This window comes from Taurulus bubalis (assembly GCF_910589615.1).
Source record: "Taurulus bubalis genome assembly, chromosome: 18".
NCBI lineage: Eukaryota > Metazoa > Chordata > Actinopteri > Perciformes > Cottidae > Taurulus > Taurulus bubalis.
In genome coordinates, this window is record NC_136606.1 from 18,304,575 (window position 1) to 18,324,165 (window position 19,591).

Consider the following 19,591-nt stretch of genomic DNA (forward strand, 5'->3'; position numbering starts at 1 on the left):
ACACACACACACACACACACACACACACACACACACACACACACACACACACACACACTAATGGGCACATTTAAGTGTTAAACAACAATAAAAGGATCAATTAAATGGCAGGGGGGGGGGGGGTACAGCTACAGCTTGAGTTTACAAGGTACACCTGAATGCACCCGCATGCTTTACAAAGCCACGTAGACATGCTAGGGCTGGGCGATATGACATCAGATATCGTCTGAGATTTTGGATTACCTTATATCACAAGTGTTGCCATTGCTGGTTTTAAAAAGGCTGCATAATAGTACTGTGATGTCAATTTCTAAACTTAAGACATGTTGTTATTATTTGCCTTTACCCACTTAGTCCACATTACTGATGATTATTTATTAAAAACCTCATTGTGTAATGCCCAATATTATTGTCGCAATATTGATAGACTAAATGGTCAAAAATAACGAGATAAATGATTATCTCCATAAGCCCTAAGACATCCAATTGATATTAATTGGAGATAGGGCGACGGTTGGTGGTGTCTAAGCCTTTATATTTTTTGTCTTCAGACGTGGGCGAAGAAGAAATACAAAAAATGTAAACAATCGGCCATCTTGCTTGATTTAGAATTTAAACGGTGAGACCTCTATTCTGCAGCGAAACATAAAGTCAATGATAAATCCATTGGTATGATGCTAATGGGTGGAAAATCTCACAAGCCAGCTGTGGAAAGGTAAACTATTTTACTGCATGATATCAGTCTGTGATGACTTCACTGCCACACCTTGACCATCTTGGGTAACGGCACATTTACCCGCCAGTCATCCATGAAACGATGTTTGTTACAACAGTCTCAGGTGACTCTTTCCTCTCTGTTGAAGGCAAACGCGTGCCTTTCTTTACACTATTTATTTTTTGATTTTTGGAGAATGCTGGGTCAGGGCTTATTCCAAACTGCAATTCTATTTCAGGTTTAGAGCTACTTGCAAATACACAGGACGCACTCTTACATTATGAATGAAACTTGAGTTTCCTGTATTGGCTCCATAAATTGTTTTAGGAGCAAATAGGTTGATGATCTTCTGTAACTGTTCGTCATCAACGGAATGTAGTCCCTAATCACCGTTTTACACGCCAATACTTCTGGCTGCTCCACCACGAGAGAGGCCTGTCAATGAAAAGAGGGGCGAAGAAGACGTGCAAGTCCACCGATTGTTTTGCGCAGCTGAAGCCATTCATAGCGCCTGTCCTTTCCAACCAATTCACCACACATACCTGGAAACCATCATTGGTGGTGACGTCACACAGAAAGCTGATTCATTTAGAGCCGCCTTATTGAAATGAACTCAGCAGAGTGCTTTGCAATTGAGGATGAAAAATAAAAGAGCGTCGCCGGGAAATGACGACTCGACTGTAAATTAAAAGCAATAAAAAAAAAAAAGATACAACATATTCGGAGACTACAATTAGTGATGACTCCGAATCATCACAGAAATTGGCCAACAACCCTAAGAAACTCTTTTATCATTCATAAAGTTACATCTCTCGCCTCCTATTTGTGTGTACGCCTGGTCTGAAGCATGCGTGAGGTGTGCACACTCACTGCATATTTCACAAACATACTAGTTTGTGTTTGTAAAATGGCTTATGAATGTTTTTTGGGTGTTTTGCATCGTTTACTCATCTGGCCCCCGGATGTTTTACTTACACTGAAGAGTGGACAACATACTTGATACTGCGGTTACACTTACAGGAGCACTTTACTGAGCTCGAAAAGGAAGTCAGGCATATCATGAGGTCCAGCTTTGTCTTCTACATCTCTCGATATGCCAAGTACCTGAACCTTAACATCAGCCGCGGACATTGAGCAAAAACAGAGTTATGTCACAGATAGATGCTAGAAATGACTGAAGCTTCCACTGGATCAATTCATGGCTTTTGACTGTCCTGCAGTCTATTAGGCTGTGTGTGTGTGTGTGTGTGTGTGTGTGTGTGTGTGTGTGTGTGTGTGTGTGTGTGTGTGTGTGTGTGTGTGCTCCTTTTCATTCACAGAGGGGCAGAACATGATACTCACACATGTCTCCTTACATTTCTGACATCTGACACCCACCGACGCCACAGCCGACTGCATCAAGCTGTCTTTTCCCCTGACCCCTGCATAAACTCGGGGTGACACAATAACATGGACCCCTTCAGAATCGAAAGCAAAAATGAAACGTAAAATGAACACATGATTCTGGTTGAGACAGTATAACAGAAAGGCATGAAGCTCTCCACAGGCAACGTTTGAGTTCAATTTGTCCTACGACATTATTTATTGCAATATCAAAGGTAACAAGCCAAAATGACTCACTGTAAATGCCTTACTTAGCCGTCCACATGCTGCTGACCATGAGGCGGAAAGCCCCCATGACTACCAACAAACAGCAAGTGTAGAGAACCTCCAGGGGGAAAAAAGTAGTTTTTCCCATATTTTTCTGTTCAATGTCCATAGCAGCGGCTTTCAGCTGCTGGAAAATTGTTACCGTTATCAATCTCACCGCATGCATTGTGTGTCTGAAATAAACACTGGCTTCCTTTTTATGTACAGAACATGAGCAGAGATAAGAACGCGATTTCAGGTATATATATATATTCCATACCCAGTAAGCCATGTACAGACACTGGCAGAAATTCAATTCAGTTTATTTTATATAGCCCAACATCACAAATACAAGTTTTCCTCGGAGGGCTTTACAATCTGTACACATGACATCCCTGTCCCGGGACCTCACATCGGATCAGGAAAAACTCCCAATAAAGATAGTAAAAACCCTTTCACAGGGAAAAAAGGGGAAGAAACCTGAGGGTGAGCAACAGAGGAGGATCCCTCTCCCCGGATGGACAGAAACAATAGCAATAGCATAGCCTGTTAACCGAAAGTTTCATTTTGGCCCGTTATGAAGTTACTCATGGAATTAGTTTTATGGTCTGCCGCTGTCAACTTGGTCATTTTAACCGGAAAACGCGATTGCTAAAAAGCAAAAAATATCATATTTGTCTCAATCGTCGTCATCGTGGCGTCACCCGTTGTTTGTGGACTGCCGTTTTGAAGCTTTGAGTTTGTCAATTTCGGTGTTGCCATTTTGAATTACAGCTGTCACCATGTTGTTGTTTAGGAGTTACGCAGAGACACCGTATCCAACTCTGGTAGTGGCAGCGACCTGTCAATCACAGTAAGCCTGCCCTAAAGCATAATCAGCGTGGAGGCGTTGCCCCCTGCTGGTCGGTAGAGAGAAGGCATGTTTTAAGACACTTGGCTTCACTCGGCAGAACCAGAGGTTGCCGCCTGGTCTCAACAGTGTGCCATAATAATTGAACTCCAACTAACGAAATGCCCTGTGTGCTGCTGCACAGGGGAGCAATGTTGCAAGGCTGGCTTGTGCAGGCTGATGAATACCTTACAGTGGGAAGTAATTTGATGAAATTAGCTAACAGCCGATATGTCAAGTAAAGAGTATTTGCAGGACAGAAATTAGGTAATTTGTGTAGCCATTAAATATACAAGAAAGCACTGACAAGTTTATTTTTAAGCTGTAAATTGTTTTGCAAAGTATGTGAAAAAGAAAAAAGAAATCGAAAGAATCAGTGTCAAGATTGTTGTTTGTGTTTAAAGCGCACTATGAGATAAAGCAGTGACTCACAAATTGTGAGATAAGTGCGTCTCTGCATACCTTTAGGTCAGGATTGCGTAAAGTGCATTTGCGGCTGAAATTGACACTGAAAGACTCCCTCTCTGGTGTCTCCTCCCATCAAGGAGGTAAACCTGCTATTATAATAAGCATACTGTTGTTGATGAAAAGGTAATTTCTCAGTCTCGGTCTTGCATTTCCCAAAAGAGGAGGAAAGTTGTCTGAAAAGCCTTCTGTCTGCCCAGAGGGACCCACCCTTTCTCCTGAGTCTTGCGTGTAAAAAAGGAGCAGCTGGAACAAAACATCCCACATTGCAGGATTGGCGCATGGAGGCGTGGGACTGGGAGGCCATACGGGGAGCAGATGGGGTGGTGGACGCCGGGGCCCAGTTGGTCTCCGTCCGTGTGCCGGCCTGCTCCAAATAAAGCAGAGGGCAGCACATGATAGCCCAAGGTGCATGCCTTTTTAAACATGAGAGCACACACACACGAACGTCACACATTCATAAACCTAACCCGTTCATGCTGCAGCCAACGCAAATCACTGACAATGCTTCTGTGCTGTATTTACTGCGTGACCTCTGGCTCCACCTGAACAATAGTGCCGTTCTCGCCCTGTTTTTGCCGTGCATCTGGAGCCAGAGAGTAGTGTGTGACACACACACGCACACACACGCACGCACACACACGCACACGCACACACACACACACACACACACACACACACAAACAGATGGTCTACAGCACTTAGTGATGGTACAGTACAAAACTGTGTAAACAGCCACCTCATTTCAGGCATTTTGAATTTGGACAAATGTAAGCCACCACACAGTATCGTAGAACAAAGCTAACGCGAGTGTGATTGTGATTTATTGCCAAAGGGCCTCAGCTACAATGGGCAGTAGTGCAAAATCTACTCTGCTACTGTTCTGCAAAAAGCCTCAGTAGTATTTCCCAAGTCCCAAAGACCTGCCAATGTGTGAACACTCCCACAAAGACTACACATAACAAGTTTGGCGCTTTGGCTGTCGTCATGTTTTTTTGCAACCAGAAGTGGTGCTAAGCACAACCAAATGCTGAATAGGCTTATTTTTTAATTTTTTTTAGGCGATTTAAAACATTCCAATTAACTTTCATGAACTGAAAACTAGGGATGGGTATCATTTGGGTTTTTTCCGATACCGGTGCTAAAACGATACTTTTAAAATGATACCGGTGCCTAAACCGATACCTTTTTATTGCCATGGCAATTTGTTTTTCTTCAAATTGAACAATATTATTAACTGTTCAAAATATACTATAGATATAAATAAATAAGTACATACAAAACATACTTCAAATTACAGCTTCAAACCTTTTAACTTCAAACTATATATTTAAAAAAAGAACAGACACCAGTCCAATCAGGTGGCCAGGGGACCGTGTGCAACAGAACTCAGACACTGTTGGATCCTAAAACTGCTGCTTTACTGGACTACACGTCATCATTCATATCAACTGGAGAGATTTGTTCCATCAAGCCAAGGACGAACGTTCAAAAGCTCGTGCTCGTGTCTACAGCGATCTCTGTGTGCGCGCACTGTGTGTGTGTGAGCACTGGAAGCCCCGCCCCCTTGAGCCCCACTCTGCATGCAGGCAGACAGAGAGCAGGGCAGCGAGTGTGCTCTGATCCGCACTATTTTAATAATCGTTTTTAGCGTGCGGGCACCGCGCTACCTTTTTAGTATCTATATACCGTGCAACTTTACAGAGTAGTGTTAAAAAAAAAAGTATTTAAATCGGCTCAGGCACCAGAAGGAAGCATCGAAATCTGCGCTGCTTTTCGGTCCGGTAGGTACCGGACGTGTTGGATCTCGGTACCCAACCCTACTGAAAACACACCGTGAAAAAGGGACAACTTCCAGAACGGACATTGACGTGGTAGCGAGCTGTCAATCACCTTGTAGCCCCACCCAAAAGCATCCCCTGCTTTATGGTCCATTTCAGTGGTCCCCAACCACCGGTCCGTGGGTCACTTGGCACTTGTTATACTTGGTTGTATAATTTTATTATGTTATATTTATCTCCCACACGGTGAAGGCTGGTCCGTGAAAATATTTTCTTACACAAAACCGGTCCGTGGCGCAAAAAAGGTTAGGGACCGCTGCTCTGTTTGACTCTAAATGGACCATAATTTACCAAATAAACATCATGCTGTATTGAAGAAGACTTGAAACTAAAGATTTATACCATAAACTCATGTTTACAATGTTTACTGAAGTAATAAAATCAAGAGAAAGGTAGTCATTTCATCTCATAGACTTCAATACAAGTAGAGGAGTCGCCCCCTGATGGCCAGTAGAGAGAATGCAAGTTTAAGGAACTCCTGCATTGGCTTCAGTTTTCAGACCCAGAGGTTGTCTGCCTGGAACTGGAAGAGGGATCTATTGACAGTTGCTTCCCAGAGTGTTGCCAACATTTAAATCCGCCACCTTTTGGAGACCCTCATCCCTGTAGAACTCGGTTCATCTTTCACTGCCTGCTTAATCTCTCATAAATCCAAATGTAATCTCAGTCATCCTACGTACCAGAGACAAGCATCATCCGTTGTACCCTGAAAGCTCTTCATGTGATTTAATTATGTCTCTTGTTAAGACACTATGCTTACAGAGTATTCTTGTTCAAACATTCCTAGGATGTGTACAATACACTTTATAAATGTAGTCGTGCTCATACATTTATTTTACTTTCTTCACACGGACAGAACGAGGAACAAGCACATTGCCTGGAAGGCTCTGATAGAAGGGCAACACACAACTGCTATCATTCAGACAACACCATCTCCTTTTCTATGATTTCCACTTCTTCATAACCACTTCTTCCTCTTTACAGTCTGTTACTCAATCTCCTCCCACACATGTGTTGTGCAACCTCAATGACCAGAGTAACACAATTTCCCAGTTCAGCTAGACTTTAAAAAAAATATGACTATTGATCGCATAACACTCAACCAACACCCCCTCCCCCGCCCCTCTGTTTATTAGTGACCTACGAGTATGAAGAAATCCTTTCAGTACGTTTTAGATAACTGCAATCAATCAGTCTGCTTGATCCAGAACCTTTAGGTGCTTCGTTTGAGACTAATATAGTTGATAAACTGTCTTGAAAGTTTATTTTTCATACTTAGAATGTGCTCCGTCTTACAAAAATCAGTAAGGCTGGGTCAGCCAAACTAGGTTTGAATCAAGTAAATCCAGATTAAAAAGTAAGCAGTGATCTGTTGCACAATTAAACACTAATCTCAGTTTAGTAAATCCAAGTTTAAAACTAATTTAAATAGACATTTATCTACAAAATGTGTGTGCTGTCGGGACCTACTTGTTGGCCAAATTAACGGAGCACTATGAAAATAAAACAGACAAGTAAGATAATTTAAAAAAAAATTTTTAAAAAAAAATAATAAAAAAAAAAAAAAAATCAGCTCCAGAGCGGTTTCCTTGCTAAACCGGTATCTTGAGAGAAATTCAACAGCATAACACTTTACTGGGTCAAATTAGTCAAATTAAACTTCCTCAAGTCTAATTTTGAAGTGAATATTGGTTTAAAGTTTGGAGCAAAATAATTTATTGTAATCTAGATTGAGTAAAAAAAAAAAAAAAAAACACGTTTAAATTGAATCATTCTTAATTCTAAGATAGTTTTAAACTTCCTTGCAATGTGATTTTAAATTATCAGTCATGTATTGATTGTATTTCAATGAGTGCAGTGAAGGAAGGAACTGATGATAATGAAATGGAGCAAATACCGTAGCTCCCAAAACAAAGGGTCAACATTCAATAATGAGGTAGGAAAACTAGCCATCTTAAACAGTCCAAAAAATAAATTAAATGTTGAGGACATTGCTGTCTTCCGCTCATATAGTTTGGTTGGGTCAAATGAAGAGGACAAATGTCCCCACATGCTTGAATAACTTAATTCAATTGTGTCTATCTTTACTGGTCACACACACGCGCGCACAAGATAGAAACGCCATCATTTTAATCATATGACAAAGCCCCCAGCCAGTTGATTGTGCGTCCACAGAAGGGGAGTCGATCTTCTTCCGAGTCGTGTAAACATATACTCTGGATATTATAACATTTGCTGATAAAAAGCTTGAACACTCCGCCGCCGTCTAGCTGAGAGACCACGAGCCAATCGCACTGCAGACGCAGGCCCGCTCACACCCGTCTTCTTTCAAGAAATTTAAATCGGATTCAGGATGAAATTCAATCGATGCTCTATATCAGAATAGACAGGTGCCTACCTGTCCGTGTACCATAGAAGGAGGAACACTATCCTTCTTCAACGAACGTCCTCAAATATTGTTTCGAGTTCACAAAAATGTGACATATTAGTACTCATCTCATTTTGGGACCATTCGCTGTAGTTGTGCCAGAGACTGACTTGTTACTTCACCCACAGTGTCACATTTTATCACCAGCAACAACACCTTCTTCTTTACCCATGATTCATCAGCGGCACATTACAATCACCAGAGTGATCATTGCCTCATTTTTTCACCAATTTATTTTCCTTTTGTTGAAATGCTCAAAACCTAATTTCATCTTCCATTGTTTTGTTGTTCAGCATTTTTACTGTGACGCATGAAAAAAGCATGCGTGAATTACAAAGTATGCAGAGAAGCAGAGACCCATGTTCATCAGAACTAACTATATTCAAAAGGAACCACACCTTAAGAAGAGGCCGAGGCCCTAACTATTGACAGACAAGAGATTGTCCATCCTACTGTAACTCAGGGTGCTGGCTGGCCCGTGGTCCAGGCAGTTATTCCAGCACCTTCCACCCTCAACCTGCTGCTACAGAAGCACCTTGTGTGTGAGCAACTGGTTGAAGGGGCTTCAGGAATAAGGCTGAAGCCAAACTGTTGGTCAGCGAGAGACATATTAAATATGACAAAACAGCAATGAACCTGCATTGTATTTCAAATGGATACGATGGATTATGTTATGTATCATGTTATAATTTCCTCTTTAAAAAAAAAAAAAAAAAAAGGCCATAGTGGGATACCACTTAGGATGACGTAGCAGGCCCATCGCACGTTGGTACGTTTGTTGAGCCTACTTTAAGTTCTCGCCATTTGTTTAAAGACTCAAATTGGGTTATTTAGACTTTTTTTTTCTTCTTCTTTTTTAAGAAAACAAGAAGTGACAAAACCTATTCAAAGCAACTCTTCCCTGCTGAGTGACGCTAAAGAGAAAACTGACTCTTAACGGTCGTTAAAGTGAGGCCAAAATCTCACTCTAATTTTAAACGCTCCGTTTTAAGCTAGCAAAACTTCCCGCAGTGTGACACGTTCGAAGTGGACCGTTTGGTGACAAATGATATGTTCATAATAACTTAACCCGGAGACTTTTACCGAAGACGTTTACCGGTACTTAAAAAAAACTTTTTGTGTGATTCATATCAACGCTAGGTGTGTCTGTTTTGCCGGCGTTTCGGTTGTGGGGTACTGACGCACACGTACTTAACGCTAACGAGAGGAGGACAAGCACGCCAGACAAGTGAAATGCGACAGCTAATCCTCTGCTAGATAAATGAGATAAGAAGTGGGACGCGGGAGTTTGTGCGCGCAGATGTCTTACCATACTTATTGGGCTCCCTGTTGTACTTCAGGATCGGCACCGCGGCGTTGGGGTCCTCCTGCGGCTCGAACACGGAGTCCTCCCCCGCCTCTTTCTCCTCCACCGCGCCGCTTCTGCCGCCAGAGTCCGACGCCGGGTCAGCGACGACCGCGTCCGAGGGCTCCCCCACGCCGGCAAGGTCTCCTCTGTCAACCGGGACCACCACAAATCTTTCGCCCATGTCCCTGCCCTCTTGTCAAACTTTAAATGGAGGGGAGGGGGACAGCACGCCGTCCGGCTTCTTCTGCGGTGCACAATCGGTGAGGGCGAACACACGGGACAGCGCACAACGGACCAACAGACGCTCACGAGCTGATCGGAGGATTGATTACAGTAGACGCGTCCCCGCCCTTGGCCTTCGCTCATTGGTTGAGAGGGCCGAGGAGCGCTGTCAATCACACCGAGCAAGCAAATCACAGTGCTTGAAATGCGTATGTGTGATTTCTAAATTTGGCATCAATTTAATGATACCTTCCCAATAGTTAATTATATTTTTCATTATAAAAAAACCCTCACTTCCTTATATTTTTTTAGCTAAATATTTTCTCCAGTTATCAAATATTAACACATATATTGTCTTTGTATGTTTTGGGGTGTATACTCTAAACAAACTCTAAAGTATAGATAAAATATATACATTTTTGATTACGGCTTTAAAATTGTGCATGTGAGATGGTGCCCTGCTGTCACATTGGCGCACATGTGCAGGCATGTCACACTAAACTCATTACAAGATTCTTTAATGGTCCCAAAATGATGGGCTAATTAACACTCCCTCTGTACATCCTCCACTATCAATAGCCTGCCACGGAAACTTAATAAATAATTCCAATTTTAAAAGCAGTGATGGTGGAGTCATTTGCCAACAACTCGCCATAACAACTTTGGTATGTTACAGCTTAGAATAAATGGTTTGTCAATACCTCAGGATAGGATGACCTCTCATGTTTCCAGGCAGGTTTTGACACATACTGTACAGTGACACGCTTCAGAACTCCCTGTTACCCAAAGAATACTTTTTTTCTCAGTTTGACATACTTTAAAGCATAGGGCACTCACAAACATTCCCCAAATTGTCAATAAACAACGGGATATATCTTCTATCTAAGATTTTGAAATTGGGGACGCTTATCTTTCTCTTTTGGTCTCATAAAAAAACAAAAACATTTGATTATCTGGTGCTGTAAATTCCAGTTCACTCACTTGCCCAATTTAATTAATTGTTCTGTTGGACAAATTCAAAGGGGATCCGTTCACACGTCACTTTGATGAATAACGTGAGAGAGATGAAAGCATACCCTCTTCACGGGAATTACACAAACAACTGCATTGTTAAATACAACAAGTTGTTGCACTGAACAAGTGGAACACAACAGATTAAGAAGCCCTCGCAATGGTGTCATGGTAAATAGAAATATGGTTTAACATAACGCCAGTTGGCTTTTTAGACAGACCACTCACTTGTTTTTAATATAATAAAACAGCACACACTAATGCAACTCACACGTGAGCGTGATGAATCCATAAATGACTGAATTCATAATGTTAATGTCATACACTGTCCTTGACCTCGCCCGTAAAGGTCCAAGATGGGACACGACTTACTGTTGTCAGAAGGGTGACCATGAGTGGCACGGGCACCCTGGAATAAGACCTGGAGACAAACTTCAAATGACAACAAAGAGACTTCAAATGACTACAAACAGACTCAAAATGAAGGAGATGCAAACTTACCTGACAGAGACACAAAATGATCAAACAAGACACAAAATGACTGCAAAACCACCCAAATTGAAGGAACGCAAAATAACGACAAAGAGACACAAAATGACCAGAAAGAAACGTGACATTACTTCAAATAGATGCACAATGATTACAAAGAAATGCAAAATGACTACAGAGACACACAAAATGACTACAAAGACACGCAAAATGACTACAAAGACATATAAAATGACTACACAGACACACAAAATGACTACAAAGACACACAAAATGACTACAAAGCAACACAATATAACTGTCAAGCAACACAAAGAGTCACAAAATGACTTCAAATAGTTGCAAAATGACACAAAGAGATGCTAAATTACTGCGGAGAGACCCAAAAAGTGCACAAGACACATAATGAAAGAGACACAAAAAGAATACAAAAAACCAAGACGACTACAAAGAAATGCAAAATTAAAGAGATGCAAAATGACTGCAAAACCACACAAAATAAAGGGAGATGCAAAACAACTATAGACATGAAAATTACCATAAGAGATGTAAAATGAGAAAAAAAAATGCAAACAAGGTACAGTGTATTAATACCAAACACCATGGTGTTATACTTGACACACATTTCTACTCCTTCTCCAAATGTGCCCTCCTTTAAAACAGTGTCCGAACCCCTGATTGTTGTGTGTTTGTCTGTCTATTATTAGCCTCTCGGCTCGCACATCAAGCATGTCAAATACTCCGCCATTTACTGTGGTTGAATTCCAGGAGACCACTCAGACAGTAATTGCTTGAAGGGTGTTACGTGGACATCTAAAATAGACAGCTGGCGGGACAGTTGGATGGCCTAGTGGGGTGTTGTGGGGTGTCTGTGTCGAGCAAAAGTCAATTCAGTTTCGCCCCTCATGAAAATGACAAGGGAGTCACCAGAAAGTGCTTTACCAGACACAGCTCACTTTAAAATGTCATGACAAGTGAGCGGCTGGGCCTTTGGTTTACATGACTGACTCACTTGTAATCCTCTGTCCATGCCGCTTGACTTATCCGCTCCTAAACTCATCACCTCAGGTCAGGGGCACTTGCGGACCGGACAAAATGAAATGCAGATTACTTTTCTATCCTTCATTTGTTTTAAAGCTGGGTGAGAACAGATGTGTCCTTTACAGCACAAACACAGCTGCAAGTGTTGGGGGTGACGAACGTCCGCCTTCATCTCTGAGCCTTCCTCATCATCGCCTTCAGTAAAACAGACGATGGAGATCCATTTCTGAAGAAAGAGAAACGGGACACGTTTGTTCGGTCATTGTAACTGACATGTAGTGTAGTGTGCAGTGTGACATTAAACATATTTCCTACAGCAGATTAAAAAACATGGCTTGATCAAAGTATTTATACATTTATGATTTATATATATAAATATATTACGATGAACGTGCCAAGAGAAAAGGTAACTTTGAAAAATATACTAATGATTGAAAAAATATGACAAATTAAACAAATTATGAATTATACCATAATATATTATATAGTTGAGTCCATTTTTCAAATTTATCTATATTTATCTTTAAGTTTTGACTTTGTCTCATCAGGACAAAACATTGACTGATCAGGACTATCTAGTCTAATTTTACTTTTTTGTATCATCTCGTGACAGAATATGGCTGTAAAGCAATAGGTCATTATAATTGCATTGATGGAGCGCAGAGCCTCATAAAGTATATTTCTTTGTTACAAAAGCATGTGTTTTGTTTGCTTCTTTATCTAAATTAAATGAATACTTTTATACATCTGGTTGAAACCGAATATTAATTCCATATACTGTATTTTTTTATTTTAAAACATCACTTAAGTTTGCTTAATAATTGGATTTTTGTCATTTCACTTTAGTCAGAAAAGAGCAGGTTTCGCGCTGTTGACTGTATTTCACATGATTAATCTTAGAAGCTTATTTGAAGTATAGATCTGCAAACAGTCTCCTCTCATCCGTCTCCGTTGTCATAGAGACCGTCCTCTGGGAGGGAGGCTGCTGAGGTGAAGTTGTTGTCAGGGTGCTGCACTCGGATACATTTAGCCCTCTTTAATGATCTGTGTACGTTTCCTTTGCAGGTCGTCCTACTCTAATCGTAAAAACATGTGTAAGTCTACTCTAAGCATTGCTCAGTCCCTCTTTGAACTCATAACTGAAATTATAATCTCATAAAACCTACCGGCGTTATTACCTCCATCTAGAGTGATGGAGGAACGGCGCCAATGGCGGTGGTTTCCGTGAGTCTGCTTCAGCTGTGTTTGGGTGATTACTGGAGGCAGCAATGCGTGCCCAGGGCTTCCGTGTATGTGGGTCAGCTCTACATGAAAGGGACGCCCCCCCAACCCCTCTGCTGTGTCATTGTGCTCCCCCTGTCACAACAGACAGCGGCGGGCCACAGGCGACACATCCCGGGCTCCTCGGTCTGAGCGTCCTCTCAGAGGGGGCCACGATGTCAGAGTGAGGAGCAGAGGCCCAGCTGCCACACCCACACGTGTTCAGGAAGGAGGGTGACAAACTCACATGTATGTTAACACTGCACACGCACTCTTGGCTTTTTATTCATGAAATTAAGATTTATTTTGAGGCAATACAATCCAGGAGTTAATCTAGGAGAATAAAATGCTGCTGGGTGATAAGGAGATTCTATGACTCTCATTTATTTATTATTAAGTCAAATCAAAGGATGAACCTGAAAATGCATTGACAAAAACAATCATACCTTCTTTTATTTCAAATCGATCAATAGTTTAGAACCACGAATACACCGTTATGTGGTTGTCAGCATATATAAGAACATTTTTAAGTTTTTTTCGACAGCTAAAATCTCATCTTTTTAAGCTAGACAGATAATAAACAGTGGTGATCATATATAATTGCATTTGTATACTAAAGTGTGTCTAAATCTGTATTTATGTATTACCCATTTCATTCAGTGATGAATGGCCAAGCGATGAAGGCCAAGCGATGCAGCGGAAAACTCCTGCAGAAATCTAGTAAGTGGACACTGAGTGAAGACTAGTCTTAATAATCTGAATGATTTGTGCATACATACAGAGACAATAAGACACTGGATCTTCTCTATGCCAACACCAAGGAGGCATATTCATCAACACCACTCCCTCCCCTGGGCCGATCTGATCACAACCTGGTGCACCTTCTGCCTGTGTACACCACTCTTGCACAGAAGCAGCCAGCTGTGACCCGCACAGTAAGACGATGGACCGATGGAGCCGAGGAGGCTCTGAAGGACTGTTTCGAAACAACTGTGTGGGAAGTATTCAGTGATGCCCATGGGGAAGACATCGACGGTCTCACCGACTGCATCACGGACTATATCAACTTCTGTGTGGCGAACACTGTACCCACCAGGACTGTGCGGTGCTTCTCAAACGGCAAACCCTGGATTTCCCCAGAGATAAAGGCCCTCCTCAAGGAGAAAAAGAGGGCTTTTAGATCTGGTAACAAAGAGGAACTGAGGACTGTGCAGAGGGAGCTGAGGATGAAGATCAGGGAGGGGAAAGAGATCTACAGGACGAAGATGGAGGACCAGCTGCAGCAGAAGAACACCGTCGGGGTCTGGAAGGGCCTCAAGGCCATTTCTGGGTTCAAGGGGCCCAACCAACAGCCGGAGGGGGACCACAAGTGGGTGAATGACTTGAATTTATTTTTTAATAGATTTGACCAGCCATCCACTCCTCCCCCCACCCACCCCTCCCTGCTGCTGCAACCCCCATCATCTGCACCCCCTGTGGACTACTGCCCCACCTCTCCCTCAAACTCCCTCTCTTCCACAGCACTCGGCTCCCCTTCACACCTCTCACACTACAACCAGCAACCCACTCCAACACCTCACAGCACCCCACCCCCCAGCGTGTCCCTTAACCTGGTGAGGAAGGAACTGAGGAGGTTCAAGGCGAGGAAGGCCACGGGTCCAGACGGCATCAGCTCAAGGCTCCTCAAATCCTGCGCAGACCAGCTGCGCGGGATAGCGGAGTACATCTTCAATTTGAGCTTGAGGCTGGGGAAAGTACCACAACTATGGAAGACGTCCTGCGTGGTACCGGTACCAAAGACCCCGCGGCCCAAGGACCTCAACAGCTACCGGCTGGTGGCGTTGGCAGCCCACCTGATGAAGACCCTGGAGAGGCTGGTCCTTGCCCATCTCCGCCCTCTGGTGAGTTCATCCCTGGACCCACTTCAGTTCGCCTACCAGTCTGGCATCGGGGTGAATGATGCCGTCATCTTCCTGCTGCAGAGATGCCTCTCTCACCTGGAAAAGGCTGGAAGCCCTGTGAGAGTCATGTTCTACGACTTCTCCAGCGCCTTCAACACCATCCAGCCTTTACTTCTGAGGGTCAAGCTGGAGCAGACCGGGGTGGACCACCACCTGACTGCATGGATCCTGGATTACCTCACCAACCACCACAGTATGTGAGGATACGGGAGTGTGAGTCAGATCGGGTGTCCTGCAGCACGGGAGCCCCACAAGGAACCGTTCTGGCTCCATTCCTCTTCTCCATATACACCTCGGACTTCAACCACAACTCTGCAAACTGCCACCTGCAAAAGTTCTCTGATGACTCTGCAATCGTCGGCCTCATTTCCGCCGATGACGACAGGGAATACAGAGAGCTGAACCAGGACTTTTTAGGTTGGTGCCAGCGAAACCACCTCCAGATAAACTCCAGTAAGACCAAGGAGCTGGTGGTGGACTTCCGCCGGGGTAAACACCCTCCTCCGGTACCGGTGAGCATCCAGGGACTGGACATTGAAATCGTCAAATCTTATAAGTACCTGGGTGTTCACTTGAACAACAAACTAGACTGGTCTGACCATGCTCATGCACTTCATAAAAAGGGACAGAGCAGACTCTTTCCGCTGAGGAGACTGAGGTCTTTTGGGGTGCAGGGAGCACTCCTGAAGTGGCATCAGACATCTTTTATGGAGTGGTCTTCTGGAGCAGCAGCATCAATGTGGCTGACAGGAGGAGACTGAACAAGCTGGTAAGGAAGGCCAGCAGCGAGCTGGGACGTTCTCCGGATACCGTGGAGGTGGTGGGGGACAGGAGGATGATGACGAAGCTCTCGTCCATGATAAGCCACGCCTCCCACCCCATGCAGGACACTCTGGCAGCGCTGCACAGCTCCTTCAGTCACCGGCTGATTCATCCCCGGTGTCTGAGGGAGAGGTACCGAAAGTCTTTTCTTCCTGCTGCGGTCAGGCTGCACAACCAGCTGAGCTCACAGTAGACCACTTGACAATCGAACACTTTGAACACTTTGATCTGAACATGGTCACTTTATCATTCACCTGCTGCAATATTACGTGCAATACGTTTACGTTTAAGTACTTTTTATTTATACTTTTCTATCCTGTCTGTATATTAATATTCTACTGTTTTACTGCTTATTTATATTTATTTATATTACTTGATTTTATTTTATGATTCTTTACTCTTTATTCACTTGTGAGCAGTGCTGCTGTAATCCTGTAATTTCCTCACTGAGGGACTAATAAAGGATTATCTTATCTCTTATTTTATGCAGCTGAAATGATTTATTGATCAATCAATCAATCGAGAGAGAAACAATTGGCGACGGTTTTGATAAATGATTAGTCATTCTAGTCATTCTTCAAGAGGAAAAATAAAATATTTTGTGATTCCAGCTTTATGCGGTTTTCTTTGTCTTATACCTTTAGGTTGAATGAACACATTTGAAGTCAGCTTCTGCTCTGTAAGGTTTTTTGGATGCTTCTTAGACTTAACCAATCCTAACCAAAGACTTGCAGGACACACAGATTTGATCTCCAAATTGTCTCTAAATAAATATGCAGAATTTCTTAAATCGTCTTTTATATAATAGTACACCTTCAAGCCGTTTGAGGGAGCCTGAGTGTATAGTTCTGATAACTGTAGTCCGCTTCATTCTGTTTGTTTCAAAGGACGAGAGGGAATGAAAAGAACGAGATAGCCTGAAAATAATCACACACTCGGAGGCCTAATGCAAATAAAGATATGTAGCGTTTACCCTGAAGAAGACAGTCATGTGTAAATGATGAAGTATTTTTTTGCCTCCTGGCTACGAGTGTATGGCTATTTACGCTGTGATGTCACCGTGGTCAGCACCTAAAGCACTGTGTGTTTCCCTACTCTCCCACCCTGAAAGCACATGTTTACAATAACATGATCATAACAAAGTTGTGTCGTATTAAATGTGTATATGAATCTTCTAATGACTGGTTTACCGTTTCCAGATGATTTAAGGTGATGTGGAAATGGTTGTAAAAAAACGGCCAGTAACTTTTACGCCTACAAACTAAATTAATTAATTATAATTAAACATTTGGGACACACTGACTGAACTAAATGAATAGCCAATGCTAATAATTGGATCAAATTAAGTGTAATTGGGGGAGCCAATCCGAGCTGTGGCCCCGTTGCTGCCCGTCGTCCCCTGTCCAATCTGTCTGTCCTATCCTAATAAAGAAAATAATTACCAAAAGTTATCAAAAAGAATGAAACAAAGCTGTTTTCTTTGGACATTTTAGAGAAACTTCTTCCATCACCTTGAACTTTGAATATCTATAAATCAATTTCTTTGAATGTGATTTTCTTGAATGTGTACAACAGCTACGATGGCGGATGAAAGGTTGTTTGTCAGAAAGTTTAGGGGAGGAGACGCTGAAGCGGAGAGGTAGTGATCAGAGGAGGTAGGAGCCGTTCACGGGACTTGTTTTCGTCTGCAGATGGCACAACGGTAGTAACGAGATCCCACGGGCTGCACCATCCATAAGGGACACACGTGTGTGTGTGTGTGTGTGTGTGTGTGTGTGTGTGTGTGTGTGTGTGTGTGTGTGTGTGTACAATGTGTGCAGAGTTTGCAGTCAGTGACAGCCGGGCAGCGAAAACATGAAAGATGACAGTTCTGCAGATGAAATGGTAAAGATTTCCGTAGACTTTTTGATTAGATTTTTTACAGCTTTAATAATATTAAATATAATATATAAGACAAGAGTGTTTTTGGTCATTACTCGTCCATCATTTAAATACTGTTGTTAGTATTTCTGGATATCGGTCATAGGCCTTCCCTGCAGAGCTTTCTTACTCTTGTACTTTGGTAGCAAGCCACATGAAAAAGTTGTACATATACTGTGCTAAACAGGGGGAGCTGTAGTATGTTTTATAAAAATATATACATATTTTATTCATCAATACTAGGCGGGCCCAGTCACCAAATGGACAGTACAGATTGAATCATACAAACACAGGACTTTCACTGAGGAGAGCAGTGTTCGGGTCCCCAAGTGTTGTTGAGTTATTTTGAAGTAACATTAGTGATGTTTTCGATGCGTTTCCCGTACTTACGTTGCAATGTTTACGCTTTACTTTTAGGATACGTACTTATTTTAAGCCAAACCATAATGTTTTTCCTAAACCTGAGAAGTTTTGTTAAATGTCTTTAAAATATCACGTTATATCTACATCACTCCATGAGGTTGGCTAAGCACATCCACCATGGGCTCTGGATTCAGCATGTCACTTGATCGATGCAAATCCGACAAACAGGAGACGGTAGACTGTGACTGGCCTTTGAGGTTTAATGGCGCCCTCTGGTGGCGTGGCTGTGTTTGCACAGGCCTGTCCCCGTTTATGAGGTCACTGCAGCTCAGTATCTGAACAATAAATATGGCTAAAGGAAAAATCTATATGAGTTATTTTTTTTCAAAAGTTCAAAATACAATCTAACTAATAACTGAATTAGTAAACAAAGTGTTACGTAATCCTCTGTATGGAGCCAAATCCCGGCCAAATGTTTTGTTGATTTCGGAAAAAGATTTGAACCTGAAAAATCAAGTTTTGTTATTGAACTTTGAAAAATGTAACAATGTATTTGAAATAAAAACAAATGTCTAAATTTTTTTGGGGGGTTCAAATATAATTTTGATTCCGTTCTGTTTTTGTGTGTAAATGAAATAGATTTTTTTCAGTTTTCAGTAACAGATTTTTATTGGAGTTGGCGTGTGAATTCAATGCTTCAATGTCAGCAGCAAAAGATGGAAATACTGGTCAACGCTTTGATCCCACCTCCTCTGGAGAACTCATTTCGACGCCTCATTGGTCAGAGTTAAGGATGCAGCCGGAGGCACAGCTCGTCACGTGAACACGCACAGCCCTAACAAACGCATTGGGACGCACGAGGAGCTGTTTGAGCTAACAAGTCAAATAAAAAACTAACTTACTGCATTTATAAGTTGGACTGAGACGCCGTACGAGCCACAGCAGCAGACAATACCTTCTTATTGATGCTAACCTCTTTTACTCTCTACAACTCTCATGTCAACTTCCGCACGCGGATGTTTCCTAGAGCGAAGGACTGCACTCTCGATCTGACGAGCGAAGAATAGTCACGTGATAGACGGAAGTAGCTGAAGCCTTTTTTCCTTTCAAAATCACGTAGATCACAAATCTATATAGTCTTTTTTTGTGAAACAGTATAGCATGGACGAGGAACATTTGATGACGTA

At 42.4% G+C, this 19,591-nt stretch overlaps 1 protein-coding gene across 1 annotated transcript in view; it reads right to left on the minus strand.

Annotated features, from left to right (window-relative positions):
* Positions 1-9,496, minus strand: part of slc12a7b (solute carrier family 12 member 7b) — a gene marked incomplete at its 5' end in the record, with an annotated part of 52,505 nt that extends 43,009 nt beyond the window's left edge. Inside the window, one exon of the mRNA XM_079234159.1 lies at positions 9,277-9,496. Coding sequence (XP_079090285.1) covers positions 9,277-9,496 — 220 coding nt within the window. The remainder of the gene's footprint in view (positions 1-9,276) is intronic.
* Between the last annotated feature and the right edge of the window lie 10,095 nt (positions 9,497-19,591).